The sequence below is a fragment of the Diorhabda sublineata genome, chromosome 7, assembly GCF_026230105.1.
Source record: "Diorhabda sublineata isolate icDioSubl1.1 chromosome 7, icDioSubl1.1, whole genome shotgun sequence".
Classification (NCBI taxonomy): domain Eukaryota; kingdom Metazoa; phylum Arthropoda; class Insecta; order Coleoptera; family Chrysomelidae; genus Diorhabda; species Diorhabda sublineata.
In genome coordinates, this window is record NC_079480.1 from 301,781 (window position 1) to 326,191 (window position 24,411).

At 34.4% G+C, this 24,411-nt stretch overlaps 2 protein-coding genes across 2 annotated transcripts in view; one reads left to right on the top strand and one right to left on the bottom strand.

Annotated features, from left to right (window-relative positions):
- LOC130446932 (general transcriptional corepressor trfA) overlaps window positions 1-20,254 on the bottom strand; it is a 126,382-nt gene extending 106,128 nt beyond the window's left edge. The window contains exon 1 of the mRNA XM_056783469.1: window positions 20,067-20,254. The gene's annotated coding sequence lies outside the window, so the exon portion shown is untranslated. The remainder of the gene's footprint in view (window positions 1-20,066) is intronic.
- Window positions 20,255-21,517: 1,263 nt separating this feature from the next.
- On the top strand, window positions 21,518-24,187 carry LOC130446937 (SH3 domain-binding glutamic acid-rich protein homolog). The gene is made up of 3 exons (XM_056783479.1): window positions 21,518-21,740; window positions 22,929-23,132; window positions 23,185-24,187. Exons 1-3 carry the CDS (start codon window positions 21,696-21,698, stop codon window positions 23,302-23,304), a joined length of 369 nt encoding a protein of 122 aa, XP_056639457.1. The 5' UTR covers window positions 21,518-21,695; the 3' UTR covers window positions 23,305-24,187.
- The last annotated feature ends 224 nt before the right edge of the window (window positions 24,188-24,411 follow it).

Sequence of the window (24,411 nt, forward strand, 5' to 3'; positions counted from 1 at the left end):
GACGGTTTTTCGACGTTAAAAGTGTCACTAAAAGGATAAAATGGAAAATTCGTATTTTTGCGTAAGATCCTATCGACTGCGCCATACGAAAGTTCGATTTGATGACAGTTTTTCGACGTTAAAAGTCTCACTAAAAGGATAAAATGGGAAATTCGTATTTTTGCGTAAGATCCTATCGACTGCGCCATACGAAAGTTCGAATTTATGACGGTTTTTCGACGTTAAAAGTGTCACTAAAAGGATAAAATGGGAAATTCGTATTTTTGCGTAAGATCCTATCGACTGCGCCATACGAAAGTTCGAATTTATGACGGTTTTTCGACGTTAAAAGTGTCACTAAAAGGATAAAATGGAAAATTTGTATTTTTGCGTAAGATCCTATTGACTGCGCCATACGAAAGTTCGAATTTATGACGGTTTTTTCGACGTTAAAAGTCTCACTAAAAGGATAAAATGGGAAATTCGTATTTTTGCGTAAGATCCTATCGACTGCGCCATACGAAAGTTCGATTTGATGACAGTTTTTCGACGTCAAAAGTGTCACTAAAAGGATAAAATGGAAAATTTGTATTTTTGCGTAAGATCCTATTGACTGCGCCATACGAAAGTTCGAATTTATGACGGTTTTTTCGACGTTAAAAGTGTCACTAAAAGGATAAAATGGGAAATTCGTATTTTTGCGTAAGATCCTATCGACTGCGCCATACGAAAGTTCGAATTTATGACGGTTTTTCGACGTTAAAAGTCTCACTAAAAGGATAAAATGGGAAATTCGTATTTTTGCGTAAGATCCTATCGACTGCGCCATACGAAAGTTCGAATTTATGACGGTTTTTCGACGTTAAAAGTGTCACTAAAAGGATAAAATGGGAAATTCGTATTTTTGCGTAAGATCCTATCGACTGCGCCATACGAAAGTTCGAATTTATGACGGTTTTTCGACGTTAAAAGTGTCACTAAAAGGATAAAATGGAAAATTCGTATTTTTGCGTAAGATCCTATTGACTGCGCCATACGAATGTTCGATTTGATGACAGTTTTTCGACGTTAAAAGTGTCACTAAAAGGATAAAATGGAAAATTCGTATTTTTGCGTAAGATCCTATCGACTGCGCCATACGAAAGTTCGATTTGATGACAGTTTTTCGACGTTAAGAGTGTCACTAAAAGGATAAAATGGAAAATTCGTATTTTTGCGTAAGATCCTATTGACTGCGCCATACGAATGTTCGATTTGATGACAGTTTTTCGACGTTAAAAGTGTCACTAAAAGGATAAAATGGAAAATTCGTATTTTTGCGTAAGATCCTATTGACTGCGCCATACGAATGTTCGATTTGATGACAGTTTTTCGACGTTAAAAGTGTCACTAAAAGGATAAAATGGAAAATTCGTATTTTTGCGTAAGATCCTATCGACTGCGCCATACGAAAGTTCGATTTGATGACAGTTTTTCGACGTTAAAAGTGTCACTAAAAGGATAAAATGGAAAATTCGTATTTTTGCGTAAGATCCTATTGACTGCGCCATACGAATGTTCGATTTGATGACAGTTTTTCGACGTTAAAAGTGTCACTAAAAGGATAAAATGGAAAATTCGTATTTTTGCGTAAGATCCTATTGACTGCGCCATACGAATGTTCGATTTGATGACAGTTTTTCGACGTTAAAAGTGTCACTAAAAGGATAAAATGGAAAATTCGTATTTTTGCGTAAGATCCTATCGACTGCGCCATACGAAAGTTCGATTTGATGACAGTTTTTCGACGTTAAGAGTGTCACTAAAAGGATAAAATGGAAAATTCGTATTTTTGCGTAAGATCCTATTGACTGCGCCATACGAATGTTCGATTTGATGACAGTTTTTCGACGTTAAAAGTGTCACTAAAAGGATAAAATGGAAAATTCGTATTTTTGCGTAAGATCCTATCGACTGCGCCATACGAAAGTTCGATTTGATGACAGTTTTTCGACGTTAAGAGTGTCACTAAAAGGATAAAATGGAAAATTCGTATTTTTGCGTAAGATCCTATTGACTGCGCCATACGAATGTTCGATTTGATGACAGTTTTTCGACGTTAAAAGTGTCACTAAAAGGATAAAATGGAAAATTTGTATTTTTGCGTAAGATCCTATTGACTGCGCCATACGAAAGTTCGATTTGATGACAGTTTTTCGACGTTAAAAGTGTCACTAAAAGGATAAAATGGAAAATTTGTATTTTTGCGTAAGATCCTATTGACTGCGCCATACGAAAGTTCGAATTTATGACGGTTTTTCGACGTTAAAAGTGTCACTAAAAGGATAATATGGGAAATTCGTATTTTTGCGTAAGATCCTATTGACTGCGCCATACGAAAGTTCGAATTTATGACGGTTTTTCGACGTTAAAAGTGTCACTAAAAGGATAAAATGGAAAATTTGTATTTTTGCGTAAGATCCTATTGACTGCGCCATACGAAAGTTCGAATTTATGACGGTTTTTCGACGTTAAAAGTCTCACTAAAAGGATAAAATGGGAAATTCGTATTTTTGCGTAAGATCCTATCGACTGCGCCATACGAAAGTTCGATTTGATGACAGTTTTTCGACGTCAAAAGTGTCACTAAAAGGATAAAATGGAAAATTCGTATTTTTGCGTAAGATCCTATTGACTGCGCCATACGAAAGTTCGATTTGATGACAGTTTTTCGACGTTAAAAGTGTCACTAAAAGGATAAAATGGAAAATTTGTATTTTTGCGTAAGATCCTATTGACTGCGCCATACGAAAGTTCGAATTTATGACGGTTTTTCGACGTTAAAAGTGTCACTAAAAGGATAAAATGGGAAATTCGTATTTTTGCGTAAGATCCTATCGACTGCGCCATACGAAAGTTCGAATTTATGACGGTTTTTCGACGTTAAAAGTCTCACTAAAAGGATAAAATGGGAAATTCGTATTTTTGCGTAAGATCCTATCGACTGCGCCATACGAAAGTTCGAATTTATGACGGTTTTTCGACGTTAAAAGTGTCACTAAAAGGATAAAATGGGAAATTCGTATTTTTGCGTAAGATCCTATCGACTGCGCCATACGAAAGTTCGAATTTATGACGGTTTTTCGACGTTAAAAGTGTCACTAAAAGGATAAAATGGAAAATTTGTATTTTTGCGTAAGATCCTATTGACTGCGCCATACGAAAGTTCGAATTTATGACGGTTTTTCGACGTTAAAAGTCTCACTAAAAGGATAAAATGGGAAATTCGTATTTTTGCGTAAGATCCTATCGACTGCGCCATACGAAAGTTCGATTTGATGACAGTTTTTCGACGTCAAAAGTGTCACTAAAAGGATAAAATGGAAAATTTGTATTTTTGCGTAAGATCCTATTGACTGCGCCATACGAAAGTTCGAGTTTATGACGGTTTTTCGACGTTAAAAGTGTCACTAAAAGGATAAAATGGGAAATTCGTATTTTTGCGTAAGATCCTATCGACTGCGCCATACGAAAGTTCGAATTTATGACGGTTTTTCGACGTTAAAAGTCTCACTAAAAGGATAAAATGGGAAATTCGTATTTTTGCGTAAGATCCTATCGACTGCGCCATACGAAAGTTCGAATTTATGACGGTTTTTCGACGTTAAAAGTGTCACTAAAAGGATAAAATGGAAAATTCGTATTTTTGCGTAAGATCCTATTGACTGCGCCATACGAATGTTCGATTTGATGACAGTTTTTCGACGTTAAAAGTGTCACTAAAAGGATAAAATGGAAAATTCGTATTTTTGCGTAAGATCCTATCGACTGCGCCATACGAAAGTTCGATTTGATGACAGTTTTTCGACGTTAAGAGTGTCACTAAAAGGATAAAATGGAAAATTCGTATTTTTGCGTAAGATCCTATTGACTGCGCCATACGAATGTTCGATTTGATGACAGTTTTTCGACGTTAAAAGTGTCACTAAAAGGATAAAATGGAAAATTCGTATTTTTGCGTAAGATCCTATTGACTGCGCCATACGAATGTTCGATTTGATGACAGTTTTTCGACGTTAAAAGTGTCACTAAAAGGATAAAATGGAAAATTCGTATTTTTGCGTAAGATCCTATCGACTGCGCCATACGAAAGTTCGATTTGATGACAGTTTTTCGACGTTAAAAGTGTCACTAAAAGGATAAAATGGAAAATTCGTATTTTTGCGTAAGATCCTATTGACTGCGCCATACGAATGTTCGATTTGATGACAGTTTTTCGACGTTAAAAGTGTCACTAAAAGGATAAAATGGAAAATTCGTATTTTTGCGTAAGATCCTATTGACTGCGCCATACGAATGTTCGATTTGATGACAGTTTTTCGACGTTAAAAGTGTCACTAAAAGGATAAAATGGAAAATTCGTATTTTTGCGTAAGATCCTATCGACTGCGCCATACGAAAGTTCGATTTGATGACAGTTTTTCGACGTTAAGAGTGTCACTAAAAGGATAAAATGGAAAATTCGTATTTTTGCGTAAGATCCTATTGACTGCGCCATACGAATGTTCGATTTGATGACAGTTTTTCGACGTTAAAAGTGTCACTAAAAGGATAAAATGGAAAATTCGTATTTTTGCGTAAGATCCTATTGACTGCGCCATACGAATGTTCGATTTGATGACAGTTTTTCGACGTTAAAAGTGTCACTAAAAGGATAAAATGGAAAATTCGTATTTTTGCGTAAGATCCTATCGACTGCGCCATACGAAAGTTCGATTTGATGACAGTTTTTCGACGTTAAGAGTGTCACTAAAAGGATAAAATGGAAAATTCGTATTTTTGCGTAAGATCCTATTGACTGCGCCATACGAATGTTCGATTTGATGACAGTTTTTCGACGTTAAAAGTGTCACTAAAAGGATAAAATGGAAAATTCGTATTTTTGCGTAAGATCCTATCGACTGCGCCATACGAAAGTTCGATTTGATGACAGTTTTTCGACGTCAAAAGTGTCACTAAAAGGATAAAATGGAAAATTCGTATTTTTGCGTAAGATCCTATCGACTGCGCCATACGAAAGTTCGAATTTATGACGGTTTTTCGACGTTAAAAGTCTCACTAAAAGGATAAAATGGGAAATTCGTATTTTTGCGTAAGATCCTATCGACTGCGCCATACGAAAGTTCGAATTTATGACGGTTTTTCGACGTTAAAAGTGTCACTAAAAGGATAAAATGGGAAATTCGTATTTTTGCGTAAGATCCTATTGACTGCGCCATACGAATGTTCGATTTGATGACAGTTTTTCGACGTTAAAAGTGTCACTAAAAGGATAAAATGGAAAATTCGTATTTTTGCGTAAGATCCTATCGACTGCGCCATACGAAAGTTCGATTTGATGACAGTTTTTCGACGTCAAAAGTGTCACTAAAAGGATAAAATGGAAAATTCGTATTTTTGCGTAAGATCCTATCGACTGCGCCATACGAAAGTTCGAATTTATGACGGTTTTTCGACGTTAAAAGTCTCACTAAAAGGATAAAATGGGAAATTCGTATTTTTGCGTAAGATCCTATCGACTGCGCCATACGAAAGTTCGAATTTATGACGGTTTTTCGACGTTAAAAGTGTCACTAAAAGGATAAAATGGGAAATTCGTATTTTTGCGTAAGATCCTATCGACTGCGCCATACGAAAGTTCGATTTGATGACAGTTTTTCGACGTTAAGAGTGTCACTAAAAGGATAAAATGGAAAATTCGTATTTTTGCGTAAGATCCTATTGACTGCGCCATACGAATGTTCGATTTGATGACAGTTTTTCGACGTTAAAAGTGTCACTAAAAGGATAAAATGGAAAATTCGTATTTTTGCGTAAGATCCTATCGACTGCGCCATACGAAAGTTCGATTTGATGACAGTTTTTCGACGTCAAAAGTGTCACTAAAAGGATAAAATGGAAAATTCGTATTTTTGCGTAAGATCCTATCGACTGCGCCATACGAAAGTTCGAATTTATGACGGTTTTTCGACGTTAAAAGTCTCACTAAAAGGATAAAATGGGAAATTCGTATTTTTGCGTAAGATCCTATCGACTGCGCCATACGAAAGTTCGAATTTATGACGGTTTTTCGACGTTAAAAGTGTCACTAAAAGGATAAAATGGGAAATTCGTATTTTTGCGTAAGATCCTATCGACTGCGCCATACGAAAGTTCGAATTTATGACGGTTTTTCGACGTTAAAAGTGTCACTAAAAGGATAAAATGGAAAATTCGTATTTTTGCGTAAGATCCTATTGACTGCGCCATACGAATGTTCGATTTGATGACAGTTTTTCGACGTTAAAAGTGTCACTAAAAGGATAAAATGGAAAATTCGTATTTTTGCGTAAGATCCTATCGACTGCGCCATACGAAAGTTCGATTTGATGACAGTTTTTCGACGTTAAGAGTGTCACTAAAAGGATAAAATGGAAAATTCGTATTTTTGCGTAAGATCCTATTGACTGCGCCATACGAATGTTCGATTTGATGACAGTTTTTCGACGTTAAAAGTGTCACTAAAAGGATAAAATGGAAAATTCGTATTTTTGCGTAAGATCCTATTGACTGCGCCATACGAATGTTCGATTTGATGACAGTTTTTCGACGTTAAAAGTGTCACTAAAAGGATAAAATGGAAAATTCGTATTTTTGCGTAAGATCCTATCGACTGCGCCATACGAAAGTTCGATTTGATGACAGTTTTTCGACGTTAAAAGTGTCACTAAAAGGATAAAATGGAAAATTCGTATTTTTGCGTAAGATCCTATTGACTGCGCCATACGAATGTTCGATTTGATGACAGTTTTTCGACGTTAAAAGTGTCACTAAAAGGATAAAATGGAAAATTCGTATTTTTGCGTAAGATCCTATTGACTGCGCCATACGAATGTTCGATTTGATGACAGTTTTTCGACGTTAAAAGTGTCACTAAAAGGATAAAATGGAAAATTCGTATTTTTGCGTAAGATCCTATCGACTGCGCCATACGAAAGTTCGATTTGATGACAGTTTTTCGACGTTAAGAGTGTCACTAAAAGGATAAAATGGAAAATTCGTATTTTTGCGTAAGATCCTATTGACTGCGCCATACGAATGTTCGATTTGATGACAGTTTTTCGACGTTAAAAGTGTCACTAAAAGGATAAAATGGAAAATTCGTATTTTTGCGTAAGATCCTATTGACTGCGCCATACGAATGTTCGATTTGATGACAGTTTTTCGACGTTAAAAGTGTCACTAAAAGGATAAAATGGAAAATTCGTATTTTTGCGTAAGATCCTATCGACTGCGCCATACGAAAGTTCGATTTGATGACAGTTTTTCGACGTTAAGAGTGTCACTAAAAGGATAAAATGGAAAATTCGTATTTTTGCGTAAGATCCTATTGACTGCGCCATACGAATGTTCGATTTGATGACAGTTTTTCGACGTTAAAAGTGTCACTAAAAGGATAAAATGGAAAATTCGTATTTTTGCGTAAGATCCTATCGACTGCGCCATACGAAAGTTCGATTTGATGACAGTTTTTCGACGTCAAAAGTGTCACTAAAAGGATAAAATGGAAAATTCGTATTTTTGCGTAAGATCCTATTGACTGCGCCATTTGAATTTTCGATACGTTCTCCATCAAATTGTTGCGCGAGTTTGTATCGAATATTTAAATATTTACGTTCGTTTTATATCAGTTTCGAATTAGAGAAATGGATGAAAAGTGACGTTGCGAGCAGAAAACTACCCCTTGAAAAATAAACGATGTGTCAAATAATTGCCTTCGTTGTCCGTGCAACTCACAACTCTAGTCTAAAAATTTCTATGGCTTTCGAAAAACGTCAAAATCTAACCTAGCTCGTGACAAATGTCACTGTCTTAATTTCTAACCTAAAATCTGTGCTGATTTGTGAGAACTGTCAGTGTCAAAACTTGATTGACGTCCAGATAATTGTCCTTGTCAAAATTTCTAGCCTAAAAATTTCTTTCGCTCGCTGTCAATGTCACAAAACCTAAGCTAATTCGTGACAAATGTCACTGTCGAAATTCCTAACCCAACTTTTCTCATTTGTAAGAAATATAAGCGTCAAAACTTGACCATAACTCCAATTAATGCCGATTTCAACATCTTAACCTAAAAATTTCATCCACTTGCTGTCAACGTCAAAACCTAACCTAATTCGTACTGTCACTGTCAAAATTCCTAACCTAAAAACTTCTAAGTACACCGTTTTCAATAATTTGTGTGCCTGGCAGATCCTGTTGAACTGGAATTTCCCCTTTTCCGTCGTTATCCATTTTCCAGGTCGATTTAATAAAGTGAAAAGTTTTTTGTGGTTTTTTTCTCTGAAGAACTAAAAGTAGTAAATCAAAAAAGAAAAAACGGAAGTTATAAACGAGTTGAAAACTTAATATTAGGCAAAAATACAGAAGCGATCGTTTCATTCAAAAAGTTATTGTTAACTTTGGGAAAGTTTGGATGTGGGATATCCAAAAAGTGTAAGGAACCGTATATCTATTATATTTTCGGTGTGTAGTAGATCTTGTTTCTGGCGTTTATTGCGCTCCATATTTTATATATTCTTCATTCATATGTTTCGAATTCAGTTGTAATTTCTGTTTGATCTAAAAGTTTGTTTTACTTCAAAAAAAAAACGACGTCGGACGATTTCAAAACAAATCTAGAACTTGCGGAATACAAAAAAAAAATATGAAAAAACATATTGAAATATCGAAAATTTAATAATTAAAATATCATATTAATCGTCGTAACCATGATAAATTATTTGAGCAACGTCGATTTGGATAAAATATGGAAAAAACCATATTAAAACAGCAAAAACCACATCAAATTATAATAATTATCAATAACCATATCAAATTATTGGTAAAAACGTATTAATTATCCTTGGATTGCCCAAATTATGAAATAAACCATAGGAAAACCATATTAAATCGTCTTAAACCATATTAAAACAGCCAAAACCACATTAAATTATAATAATTATCAATAACCATATCAAATTATTGGTAAAAACGTATTAATTATCCTTGGATTGCCCAAATTATGAAATAAACCATAGGAAAACCATATTAAATTGTCTTAAACCATATTAAAACAGCAAAAACCACATTAAATTATTAAAAAATGGAAAAAAAAATGATAAATAATCAGAAACATATCAAATTATTGGTAAAAACGTTGTAAAAACCATTGGGTTACCAAAAATTATGAAAGAAACCAAAGGAAAACCATATTAAATCGTCAAAAACCATATTAAATCAGCAAAAACCACATTAAATTATGGTAGTGGTCGAAAATCATGTCAAATTACTAGAAACACATTGTAAAAACTATTGAATTACGAAAAACTATGAAAGAAACCAAAGGAAAACCATATTAAATAATCAAAAACCATATTAAAACAGCAAAACCACATTAAATTATTAAAAAATGGAAAAAAAAAATGATAGATAATCAAAACCATATCAAATGATTGGTAAAAACATTGTAAAAACCATTGGATTACCAAAAATTATGAAAGAAACCAAAGGAAAACCATATTAAATCAGCAAAAACCACATTAAATTATTAAAAAATGGAAAAAAAAATGATAAATAATCAGAAACATATCAAATTATTGGTAAAAACCATTGGATTACCAAATATTAGGAAAGAAACCAAAGGAAAACCATATTAAATCGTCAAAAACCATATTAAATCAGCAAAAACCACATTAAATTATGGTAGTGATCGAAAATCATGTTAAATTACTGGAAAAACATTTTATAAATCCTTTGATGGCCCAAATTATGTAAGAAACCATAGAAAAACCATATTAAAACATCAAAAACCACATTAAATTATGGTAGTGATCGAAAATCATGTCAAATTACTAGAAACACATTGTAAAAACTATTGAATTACGAAAAACTATGAAAGAAACCAAAGGAAAACCATATTAAATAATCAAAAACCATATTAAAACAGCAAAAACCACATTAAATTATTAAAAATAGAAAAAAAATGATAGATAATCAAAACCATATCAAATGATTGGAATAAACATTCTAAAAACCATTCAATTTTCTTTAATTAAGCCAAAATCATAGGAAAACCATATTAATTAATTGAAAACCACAAAAACTCATAAGAAAATGAAAATAAAATCACATAATTTATCGGAACCAAATCAAATTATTGGAAGAATATTGTGAAAAACTTTCAACTGCCAAAAATTACAGAAAAAAAACAGAGGAAAACCATATTAAAACAGCAAAACCACATTAAATTATTAAAAAATGGAAAAAAATGATAAATAATCAGAAACATATCAAATTATTGGTAAAAACCATTGGATTACCAAATATTAGGAAAGAAACCAAAGGAAAACCATATTAAATCGTCAAAAACCATATTAAATCAGCAAAAACCACATTAAATTATGGTAGTGATCGAAAATCATGTCAAATTACTGGAACAACATTCTATAAATCCTTTGATGGCCCAAATTATGCAAGAAACCATAGAAAAACCATATTAAATCGTCAAAAACCATATTAATTAATTGAAAACTACATAAACTCATAGGGAAATAAAAATAAACTTATAAATTATCGGAACCATATCAAATTATTGGTAAAAACATTATAAAAGAAATTAAATTGTCTAAATTATGAAAGAAACCATAGGAAAACCATATTAAATCGTCTTAAACTATATTAAAACAGCAAAAACCACATTAAATTATGGTAGTGATCGAAAATCATGTCAAATTACTGGAAAAACATTGTAAAAACCATTGAATTACCAAAAATTATGTAGGAAACCATAGAAAAACCATATTAAAACAGCAAAAACCACATTAAATTATAATAATTATCGATAACCATATCAAATTATTGGTAAAAACGTATTAATTATCCTTGGATTGCCCAAATTATGAAAGAAACCATAAGAAAACCATATTAAATCGTCTTAAACCATATTAAAACAGCAAAAACCACATTAAATTATTAAAAATAGAAAAAAAATGATAGATAATCAAAACCATATCAAATGATTGGAATAAACATTCTAAAAACCATTCAATTTTCTTTAATTAAGCCAAAATCATAGGAAAACCATATTAATTAATTGAAAACCACAAAAACTCATAAGAAAATGAAAATAAAATCACATAATTTATCGGAACCAAATCAAATTATTGGAAGAATATTGTGAAAAACTTTCAACTGCCAAAAATTACAGAAAAAAAACAGAGGAAAACCATATTAAAACAGCAAAACCACATTAAATTATTAAAAAATGGAAAAAAATGATAAATAATCAGAAACATATCAAATTATTGGTAAAAACGTTGTAAAAACCATTGGGTTACCAAAAATTATGAAAGAAACCAAAGGAAAACCATATTAAATCGTCAAAAACCATATTAAATCAGCAAAAACCACATTAAATTATGGTAGTGGTCGAAAATCATGTCAAATTACTAGAAACACATTGTAAAAACTATTGAATTACGAAAAACTATGAAAGAAACCAAAGGAAAACCATATTAAATAATCAAAAACCATATTAAAACAGCAAAACCACATTAAATTATTAAAAAATGGAAAAAAAAAATGATAGATAATCAAAACCATATCAAATGATTGGTAAAAACATTGTAAAAACCATTGGATTACCAAAAATTATGAAAGAAACCAAAGGAAAACCATATTAAATCAGCAAAAACCACATTAAATTATTAAAAAATGGAAAAAAAAATGATAAATAATCAGAAACATATCAAATTATTGGTAAAAACCATTGGATTACCAAATATTAGGAAAGAAACCAAAGGAAAACCATATTAAATCGTCAAAAACCATATTAAATCAGCAAAAACCACATTAAATTATGGTAGTGATCGAAAATCATGTTAAATTACTGGAAAAACATTTTATAAATCCTTTGATGGCCCAAATTATGTAAGAAACCATAGAAAAACCATATTAAAACATCAAAAACCACATTAAATTATGGTAGTGATCGAAAATCATGTCAAATTACTAGAAACACATTGTAAAAACTATTGAATTACGAAAAACTATGAAAGAAACCAAAGGAAAACCATATTAAATAATCAAAAACCATATTAAAACAGCAAAAACCACATTAAATTATTAAAAATAGAAAAAAAATGATAGATAATCAAAACCATATCAAATGATTGGAATAAACATTCTAAAAACCATTCAATTTTCTTTAATTAAGCCAAAATCATAGGAAAACCATATTAATTAATTGAAAACCACAAAAACTCATAAGAAAATGAAAATAAAATCACATAATTTATCGGAACCAAATCAAATTATTGGAAGAATATTGTGAAAAACTTTCAACTGCCAAAAATTACAGAAAAAAAACAGAGGAAAACCATATTAAAACAGCAAAACCACATTAAATTATTAAAAAATGGAAAAAAATGATAAATAATCAGAAACATATCAAATTATTGGTAAAAACCATTGGATTACCAAATATTAGGAAAGAAACCAAAGGAAAACCATATTAAATCGTCAAAAACCATATTAAATCAGCAAAAACCACATTAAATTATGGTAGTGATCGAAAATCATGTCAAATTACTGGAACAACATTCTATAAATCCTTTGATGGCCCAAATTATGCAAGAAACCATAGAAAAACCATATTAAATCGTCAAAAACCATATTAATTAATTGAAAACTACATAAACTCATAGGGAAATAAAAATAAACTTATAAATTATCGGAACCATATCAAATTATTGGTAAAAACATTATAAAAGAAATTAAATTGTCTAAATTATGAAAGAAACCATAGGAAAACCATATTAAATCGTCTTAAACTATATTAAAACAGCAAAAACCACATTAAATTATGGTAGTGATCGAAAATCATGTCAAATTACTGGAAAAACATTGTAAAATCCATTGGATTACCAAAAATTATGAAAAGAAACCATAGAAAAACCATATTAAAACAGCAAAAACCACATTAAATTATAATAATTATAAATAACCATATCAAATTATTGGTAAAAACGTATTAATTATCCTTGGATTGCCCAAATTATGAAAGAAACCATAAGAAAACCATATTAAATCGTCTTAAACCATATTAAAACAGCAAAAACCACATTAAATTATAATAATTATCGATAACCATATCAAATTAAAGATGGATTCCAAAAAAAAACTTATAAAATCATTTGAACGATCAAGAAAAAATTGGAAAAACATGGAAAGAAAATTCGTCATTTCGAAAGCACATCATTCAGTTCTTTCAAAACCCCGTGGCAAACCATATTAAAGCAACAACAAAAAGCTTCAACAACCGTATTGATGGTTTCTCAAAAAACTTTATACCGCAATTATGGAAAACGATCCAAAAAACCAGGAATCCTCAAATTCTGCGAAAAGTTTCTAGAAAACCATTCGAAACCAACAAAAACCATATTAAACTCCGGAGCTCCGCAAAACTAACCTAAAAAAATCCGCAAGAAATCTCAAATATTCCAAAAACTTTATGAAACACTCAAACCGAGCTCGCAAATTTGGCTCTAATCTCTATGGAAAGTTACGAGGGGGTCGAAATCCAATTAACCGACAGAAAAGAAACCAAAGACGTGCTCAATCGGCAGCTAGGATAACGTTCGGTTATTCAACCTCCGCAGCTGAATGAACCGACCCCATTTAAAGCCGATTTCACACAACTCGAATGCCGCAACAAGAAATTTCGACCATAAAGACGTTCCATAACCTCAAAAACCGAACCGCGCAAAAATTTTTATTAAATAATATCGCAAACGACGTTTTCCGTTTACGAAATATTTTCCTTTTGCGGAACCTTCCGATGGAAAAAGCAATAAAACGGATTTCATGCCGTTGTTCACTCCCGACTTAAAAACTAACGTAATTCCGAGGCTACCGTCGGCTCTATACTCAATTCCGTTCATTCTTGCGGCCACTAATCTAATTCAATGAGCTTTCAAAGAAAAATACGATAAATTTCGTTGGTAGAAATCAACGTAGACGACTCGAATGACGATCACGATTATGTTAACGCGAAATCAAAAAAGAAATCGATGAATCGGTCTATAAAACACTCTCTACCACAAAATAATGCCTGTTAGACATACGGAACCGTATAAAGACTATCTACGTATCCAATAGATGGCTTTAAGGCTTATTCGATGACATCCCTCTATAGAACGTTCATTGAATCTTATAGAGGTTACAAATTTGCGCATATCGTTGCGCCAGATACCTCATCTCGAAATGAGACTCTAGTCGATGATATAAAGCTGCAAATTGACACCAAACGAAATAGTAGAATGTGGATACGAAATTACAAATTTGCGCAAAACGCAAATTGCGCAAATACCCCACTTTATGAGCAATCTCCAGCTGATTATTCAAGGTTCTAACGTTGGATTATCGATCAATTTTATACGAATCAGTAGCTGTTGAAAATGAGGTTACAAATTTGCGCATATCGGTGGCGCCGGATACCTCATCTCCAGGAGACTCTAGTCGATGATATAAAGCTGCAAATTGACACCAAACGAAATAGTAGAATGTGGATACGAAATTACAAATTTGCGCAAAACGCAAATTGCGCAAATACCCCACTTTATGACCAATCTCCAGCTGATTATTCAAGGTTCTAACGTTGGATTATCGATCAATTTTATACGAATCAGTAGCTGTTGAAAATGAGGTTACAAATTTGCGCATATCGTAGTACCAGATACCTCATTTCGAAGAGACAAGATACCTCATCTCGAGGAGACTCTAGTCGATGATATAAAACTGCAAATTGACACCAAACGAAATAGTAGAATGTGGATACGAAATTACAAATTTGCGCAAAACGCAAATTGCGCAAATACCCCACTTTCTGAGCAATCTCCAGCTGATTATTCAAGGTTCTAACGTTGGATTATCGATCAATTTTATACGAATCAGTAGCTGTTGAAAATGAGGTTACAAATTTGCGCATATCGGTGGCGCCGGATACCTCATCTCCAGGAGACTCTAGTCGATGATATAAAGCTGCAAATTGACACCAAACGAAATAGTAGAATGTGGATACGAAATTACAAATTTGCGCAAAACGCAAATTGCGCAAATACCCCACTTTATGACCAATCTCCAGCTGATTATTCAAGGTTCTAACGTTGGATTATCGATCAATTTTATACGAATCAGTAGCTGTTGAAAATGAGGTTACAAATTTGCGCATATCGGTGGCGCCGGATACCTCATCTCCAGGAGACTCTAGTCGATGATATAAAGCTGCAAATTGACACCAAACGAAATAGTAGAATGTGGATACGAAATTACAAATTTGCGCAAAACGCAAATTGCGCAAATACCCCACTTTATGAGCAATCTCCAGCTGATTATTCAAGGTTCTAACGTTGGATTATCGATCAATTTTATACGAATCAGTAGCTGTTGAAAATGAGGTTACAAATTTGCGCATATCGTAGTACCAGATACCTCATTTCGAAGAGACAAGATACCTCATCTCGAGGAGACTCTAGTCGATGATATAAAACTGCAAATTGACACCAAACGAAATAGTAGAATGTGGATACGAAATTACAAATTTGCGCAAAACGCAAATTGCGCAAATACCCCACTTTCTGAGCAATCTCCAGCTGATTATTCAAGGTTCTAACGTTGGATTATCGATCAATTTTATACGAGTCTGTAGTTGTTGAAAATGAGGTTACAAATTTGCGCATATCGTGATACCAGATACCTCATTTCGAAGAGACAAGATACCTCTTTCTAAAGGGGTAATCATAAACTAAGAAAATTTGCGATAACGGAGTAAATACCGAAACTGAAATGCTCCAAAAACTTCTAGAAGGTTTTGTAGAAACGCGCGTGAGCTCGGCTTAATTCGACGTCAATTGTCGAATTCCGCGTTTTCTAAATTGAACTTATTAGAGGCGTTAGTCGAGTCTGGAGAGGAGTCCTCGAAAAGTCGTGACGAATTTCAACGATCGCCACGTTTTGCGGAAACAGAAATCGTCCGATACAGGATAGTGTCGGCTCAAACCGAAGTCGAAACAACTCCCAACAAGACTACGTTCGATGGACACCGTCTCTGGTCGAAAGACGGTTCATACTCGAGGAATTTCGGTTCGAATTTACAGGAAAAGGAGTTTTCCCGAACAACTTTGTCGAAATTTTCGAGCCCGATACTGAACTCGCATCAGTCGGGCTCTTGGAGTAGACAACTTCGCCGGTGCCAGACTCAATTCATTTGTACTCAATTCGATTAGTGAGTTTCTAAACTTCGTTGTCGCTTCAATCTTTCATCCTAAACTTTAGCTTCGAAATACAACAAAATTTTTGTTTTTTTTTATGCTACGGCTAGCATCTCGAATCGATTTCGATATTTTCGTTTGTACGTCTCCATCCCGTTGGCTCTCGGCTATTTATCACAAAACCTCAAAGTGATAAATGTATCTTATAAAAGAGGCGCTCTTCCTACCCGCGCCCTCTACTTCCTACGCCTCCCTATCGTCCACCGCCCGAAGGAAAAACAAAATACACAACCAAGATTGATGAGGACGATAACTTGATGTTCACGCCTTCGGTCACCTGACCATCAATTTCGTCCTGTCCGTCCTGAACGATCCGCTCGATTCTTTTCGAGCTTAAATATTCGACGTATTGATAGTTTTTGCAAAATTTCCGCGTTAAATATTCGGTTGAAACTCGTTTCGAGACTAACCAGACACGGGAAAGTTTACTCGGACTATTTAACCTTAAAACAGAGATAAAACTGCAAGACAAATAAAAGATTTGTCAGTCGGCGTTGTGCTACAGCCACGTAAACATGTCTAACATGGTCCTGGACACGAAAACCCAACGCAAATAATACTAAGGGCGTTTTTTATCGACCTCCAAGCGCTCGCATTACACATCTCGCCATCGTAGAGATTTAGGCGTCAGTCGGCGTTGTGCTACAGCCACGTAAACATGTCTAACATGGTCCTGGACTATTTTTCACGAAAACCCAACGCAGATAATACGAAGGGCGTTTTTTTATCGACCTCCAAGCTCTCGTACTACAAATTCCGCCACGGTTGAGATTCAGACGTCAGTCGGCGTTGTGCTACAGCCACGTAAACATGTCTAACATGGTCCTGGACTATTTTTCACGAAAACCCAACGCAGATAATACGAAGGGCGTTTTTTTATCGACCTCCAAGCTCTCGTACTACAAATTCCGCCATAGTTGAGATTCAGACGTCAGTCGGCGTTGTGCTACAGTCACGTAAACATGTCTAACATGGACCTGGACTACTTTTCACGAAAACCCAACGCAGATAATACGAAGGGCGTATTTTTATCGACCTCCAAGCTCTCGTACTACAAATTCCGCCACGGTTGAGATTCAGACGTCAGTCGGCGTTGTGCTACAGCCACGTAAACATGTCTAACATGGACCTGGACTACTTTTCACGAAAACCCAACGCAGATAATACGAAGGGCGTTTTTTTATCGACCTCCAAGCTCTCGTACTACAAATTCCGCCATAGTTGAGATTCAGACGTCAGTCGGCGTTGTGCTACAGCCACGTAAACATGTCTAACATGGACCTGGACTACTTTTCACGAAAACCCAACGCAGATAATACGAAGGGCGTTTTTTTATCGACCTCCAAGCTCTCGTACTACAAATTCCGCCATAGTTGAGATTCAGACGTCAGTCGGCGTTGTGCTACAGCCACGTAAACATGTCTAACATGGACCTGGACTACTTTTCACGAAAACCCAACGCAGATAATACGAAGGGCGTATTTTTATCGACCTCCAAGCTCTCGTACTACAAATTCCGCCACGGTTGAGATTCAGACGTCAGTCGGCGTTGTGCTACAGCCACGTAAACATGTCTAACATGGACCTGGACTACTTTTCACGAAAACTCAACGCAGATAATACGAAGGGCGTATTTTTATCGACCTCCAAGCTCTCGTACTACAAATTCCGCCACGGTTGAGATTCAGACGTCAGTCGGCGTTGTGCTACAGCCACGTAAACATGTCTAACATGGACCTGGACTACTTTTCACGAAAACCCAACGCAGATAATACGAAGGGCGTTTTTTTATCGACCTCCAAGCTCTCGTACTACAAATTCCGCCACGGTTGAGATTCAGACGTCAGTCGGCGTTGTGCTACAGCCACGTAAACATGTCTAACATGGACCTGGACTACTTTTCACGAAAACCCAACGCAGATAATACGAAGGGCGTTTTTTTATCGACCTCCAAGCTCTCGTACTACAAATTCCGCCATAGTTGAGATTCAGACGTCAGTCGGCGTTGTGCTACAGCCACGTAAACATGTCTAACATGGACCTGGACTACTTTTCACGAAAACCCAACGCAGATAATACGAAGGGCGTATTTTTATCGACCTCCAAGCTCTCGTACTACAAATTCCGCCACGGTTGAGATTCAGACGTCAGTCGGCGTTGTGCTACAGCCACGTAAACATGTCTAACATGGACCTGGACTACTTTTCACGAAAACTCAACGCAGATAATACGAAGGGCGTATTTTTATCGACCTCCAAGCTCTCGTACTACAAATTCCGCCACGGTTGAGATTCAGACGTCAGTCGGCGTTGTGCTACAGCCACGTAAACATGTCTAACATGGACCTGGACTACTTTTCACGAAAACCCAACGCAGATAATACGAAGGGCGTTTTTTTATCGACCTCCAAGCTCTCGTACTACAAATTCCGCCACGGTTGAGATTCAGACGTCAGTCGGCGTTGTGCTACAGCCACGTAAACATGTCTAACATGGACCTGGACTACTTTTCACGAAAACCCAACGCAGATAATACGAAGGGCGTTTTTTTATCGACCTCCAAGCTCTCGTACTACAAATTCCGCCACGGTTGAGATTCAGACGTCAGTCGGCGTTGTGCTACAGCCACGTAAACATGTCTAACATGGACCTGGACTACTTTTCACGAAAACTCAACGCAGATAATACGAAGGGCGTTTTTTTATCGACCTCCAAGCTCTCGTACTACAAATTCCGCCATAGTTGAGATTCAGACGTCAGTCGGCGTTGTGCTATGATGAGAGAATTATGTGCACGACGAAGAGTGCCAAGGAGGCAAATTTGTCGTTTCGGATGATCTGATTCAACGAGTTGACAGAACGGGGTTAAAATTTCACCATTACTGCTTTGTCTGCGGGGAATTTCCAGAAGTTTCTAGGTTAGGTTAGATTGGCGGCTACCGAAATCAATTATACACCCTGTATATTGAAAACTTTATCGTCCGGAAAAGCTTGCGATTGAAACTTTAATTTCTCTCTTTGGAAACGAGAGAGCGGAACCAATTTTCTAAGGAAACTTAGAGGGTGTAGTCGACTCAACTCTAAATTGCCTTTTCTAGGAAACTAATGAGTCGAACGGCTTCACGGCGATTGAACGCTCAATCATTCGAAATAAGGACGCAACGAGAAAAAATGAGCCGCTAAAATTGAGGTACTACATTCAAAATACGGTTTCGTCCACAATGACGCACGAAAAAAGACACACATAACCTAATTACGAAAAGAGTCCGTGTCGTAGTCGAAATCTAATTTCGCGGCCATCGGAATAAAGTAATTTTCGGTTGGGACGCGTATTTGAATAATTTAATTGAATACAAAACGAAAGTGGATTATTTGGACCGTGTAGAAACTCGGTGTATCGGATACGTGGCAATTTTTCAAAACGACCTAACCTCAATACACAAAAACTCAACTATCTGTCAACGATTCGAATGACAACTCGTCACCATTAAAAACGTCAACGTCAAATTTAGACATATTCGTACCAGTGTTGCCGCATATCAAAATTTAGTAGCGAATCTCGTGATTCGTTTTATTTGTAACAAATATCAATTTATTCTAATCAATTTCGAGTTAAATTCACGTAAACTTGACCCTCGAGTCGAAATATTGAATGATTAATTTAATTGAGTTATTATCGAAAAAAAAAAAACTTTTTAACGTACCTCGTATACGGAGAACGATTCAAAACGCCATACGGCACCGAATTATCTGGAAATTTACGAAAACCAAAAACGGTCACGGACGCACGGAGGGTCGGACGTCGCGACGCAGCGTATACTGAAGGGTCGCGTGTAAGACGCCGTTTATATAATAGAGGGGAATCTCCCCAGAAATCCGCGCACTCGCGCTGGATCCCCCCTTCGATATTTATTTAAAAAAAAAAAAAACATTCAACGTATTCAGTAAAACAATATCATAAAATATACGAGGTCCGTTTATTAAATAGCGAGAATGGTTACGAAAAAGGCGAAGGGAGGGCGAAAAAAAAAAGGGAAATCTTCTCGAATCGTGTCCCTTTCGAAGCAAATTTTATCTTCGGAAACGAAAAAAAATCGCGCGATGCCAAATCTGGCGAGTACGACGGATGGAGTGCGGTCTAAGCGCCCGGGCACGTTATTTAATAGCCGGACCTCGTATATAGGTGCTTTTTAATCGAAAAAAGTTGATTCTATCGTAGAACTACAGTTAGAGTTGAAAAAAACGACAATTGGACTTTTGGTTCGCGGGCGGAACATAACCTAACAATTTCGACTACATCGATTTGACATATTTCGACGCGTCAACACTTGTTAGACAGTGTAGAAGCTCCGAAGAGACCTAAAACTGATTCCCTTCGATGTCACGATACAAAACGAGCTTTTGTTTCAAGTTCGAAACGTCTCTTTTGGGTTTCTGTGAGTGTATTGGTTATTCCTAAAACGGTACACACTAGTTTATACCGGAAATTGACCCAAACTTCGTTATTTCAAATATGATGCTATGGTTTTTATTGAATTTTTGAAATCTACGCGAAATTTTAATATAAGTTTATATAAGGCGTCGTATGGCTAAAGTCCACGATTTTTTAATTATTCCACATTTTCGAAATTTTTGGACATGTGCAGTCGTCCACTAAAAAACTCATATTTCCAAATTTAAATGAGTTAGATCTAATTTTTTTCGGAATTTGGATAAATAACACTTACAGTTTTCAAAATGTGTGAAAACCTTGTCGATAAATCATACAGGGCGTTCAGAAAATTGTACCGAATTTCGGTGTCATTATTTAAAAAAAAAATTGCGCCAAATTAGTCGGTATTTTATAAAAAACAAAAATATAATCATAGTATTTTCGAACCGTCCCTCGTATACCGTTGAAATAACCTCTCGTTGTCCCACTCCGACGAAAACAAAAAACATAAACGATAAAAAATAATCCGATCGTAAAATCGATGATCGTTCTTTATTACACACCCGGTACATCATTTTCTTGGTCGATTTATTTGAAAAAAAAATCCGCCCAAATAGTCGGTATTTTATAAAAAACAAAAATATAATCATAGTATTTTCGAACCGTCCCTCGTATACCGTTGAAATAACCTCTCGTTGTCCCACTCCGACGAAAACAAAAAACATAAACGATAATTATATTGCACTAACTAGTCGTAGAATCGTCATTTTAAAACAGTAACATACTTATCTCATGTATACTTTGAAATTGACGATAATTTTGCTTATAAACAAACAAAGATAATGCCAGCGTGATTAATTGAACGGAAAGTTGTTTTCCTGAGATATTTGGGGTGTCAAACATGGTAGTGCAAGTTTATATTAGTGGTGTTTCCGGAAATACAGAGGTAAGTACCTGAGGAATACCTTCAATTACCTTGAAAATAACAGTTAATTTATTCGTATTTTATTGGTATGCAACTCGTTATTTAAATTTTATAACCAGTGTCGTGTATTTTACAAATAAATTTTCGTAATCACAATTATTAAACCGATTTAGAAATATTTACTTTTTTAAATCACCCGGTAACAACTGTAACCAAGGTTATTCAATATTAAACATGTGTATACATTAAAAAACTATTAAAAGTAATACCAATCGTTTTAATGACTTACTTTAGATCATAAATTTACTATATACGTCAAAAATCTGATACCTACGCCACTGGACACTGAGTAATGTCATTTTTAGTTGAAATAAGGAATAAATCATTTTACTACTACTATTTCTCGATCTTTCACAAAGATGGCGTTGGGGATATGAATTAAATGTCAATAATTCGACGATATTTCATCAAATTACGTCAAATCTTGATAAAAACATACCATAAATCTCCCATATTCGTCAAATTTCTAATATAATTATGATCTATAAAAACCAATAACTTATTTTACCGATAAATCTAATGTAAACGTCACTGGACATCGATGTCATTTATAGTGCTATTATTTCCAGCATATTTGTAAAGATGGCGCTGGATATATAAATTAAATGTCAATAATTCTATGATATTTCTTGGAAAAATAAAATTATCTTACGTAATATATCAAATAAATAATAGTTTTTTTTATTAATAGAAATATATAATTGATTTTAAAACACTAATCGATGTTCAGTAGAAATTGTAAAACACAGATTCCATCAAATATTCGGATCAAAGTTTAACTATTGAAAACGAGATGGCGTAACGAGCAAGCTGAAGATACGATAACTTTATTTCAAAAAGTAGCTGTAGTTATGTTACAAATATTACATTTACTAATGAAAAAATAAATTGAAATACCCAAAAAACAAATAATATAATAAAATATTATAAATACGATATACATAAATATAAAACGTGGATTTTAATGGCGTCCGACGTGACGTATAAGTAACAACCAATCAAATCGCTAACCTACTGTCTATGATGGTTGTCGAATGAAATACTACGAGGGTCATGCTTTTTATTTATAATAATTAGTATGAAAAAAGGAGTTTTATTATACCGAGGTATATCGAAAATATATTTTTTCTTTTACAATAAAACTTATAGGTAAAATCTCGTCAACAACGAGTATTATCGATACTAGATGCTAAAAGTATAGAGTACGAAATTGTGGACATCACGGGTGAGGACAGCGAGAGCCACAAAATATTTATGAGATCAAACGCGACATCTCTGGGTGGAACAATGAACGATCCAAATCCAAAATATCCTTTGCCGCCACAATTTTTCAACAACGATGTTTATTGCGGGGTAAGTTGTAACTACAGTTCAAGGTCATGGATGTTTTTGTTTATTATTTTAGGATTACAATCTATTCGATACCGCTAACGAATTAGGAGAACTGGATGTATTTCTTAAATTAGTAGATGGTGTTAGTTCCAACGATCAAAAAATATCTACCGCGGAAATAGTTTTGAAATAAAAATATTTTTACGTTAAACTTTATATATTTCATTTTTAAGTATTGAATTTTACTTCGACTTCAACTAACTCCCACTGTAAATTCGAATTACTCAAATTCCCGCCTGTTACTTACTTCAATTTCAGTGCACTTTTCAACTCTCCACTGTATACAAAATACTATAAATAAACTACGATAAATTGTCTATAACTTTCTAAACTCCCCTTGTATTTCTTCTTTTTTGGGTTTCTGCTTATAACAACTGCAGACACAGTGTAGCCAAATTTATAAACAGTATAAGTTTATCGAGAAAAAATAAAATAAAACAGAAGCAATTTAGTATCATTTACATTTAACTAATAAAAAATAGCGTTTTTATTTATTTTTATACCAAATTGTTTTATATTAAAATCAAACTGTTCATTATAAAATAATAATTTCATTTTATGAATTATTGGTATGAGATTTCTATACTAAGATAAAAAGAAATATGGCAACACCGTTTATAATTTTACGTTACGTGTTGGCTGGATACGCGATAACGAACGAATTTATTTCTTGCGACGTTGCCATTCAGACATTTTACGTCTATAATTATTTTATTTTTTTCAATTATTTGGGTATTTCGGTATATATTTGTGATTTTTCTTGAAAAAACTTCAATTACCAAACAATTATGGTTCGTAGTTGTGTAGTTTGAGGAAAAGTGGATCATTTATTTCCAGATCTAACTTTTCATTGGTAAGTGTGGTTTATCGCCAGTGGCGGGTCATAAATTTTTGTTAATATTATTGAAATATTTCTACTGAACTATTAGTACTAGTTTCTTCGATAATTTCGTTTACCAAAAAAAAATAATATGTAGTATGTATGATTTTTTTAAATAAATCGCGTTATTTTAATACTTTGACTTTCCTTTCTTCCTAAAGTTTCTAATCATAAATGGAGAAAACTATCGATTCCTCATGAAAATTAATGATTATTAATACTTTTCTTCGAAAATAATTTAGATTAAAACGGGCATTAAGTCACGTGACTGCGAACACCGATCAGAAAGTGTTACGTCACACAAAACATCATAGACAACAATCATTGAACTAAATGTTAACTAGAAATGGTTGGGGAGTG

What these genes read in the sequence shown, in the direction of transcription:
- LOC130446937 (XM_056783479.1), top strand. Translation starts at nt 21,696, where the DNA reads ATGGTAGTGCAAGTTTATATTAGTGGTGTTTCCGGAAATACAGAG. An exon ending in GTGTTTCCGGAAATACAGAG is followed by an intron (nt 21,741 to 22,928) that starts GTAAGTACCTGA and finishes TAAAACTTATAG; the next exon opens with GTAAAATCTCGTCAACAACG. An exon ending in ACAACGATGTTTATTGCGGG is followed by an intron (nt 23,133 to 23,184) that starts GTAAGTTGTAAC and finishes TTATTATTTTAG; the next exon opens with GATTACAATCTATTCGATAC.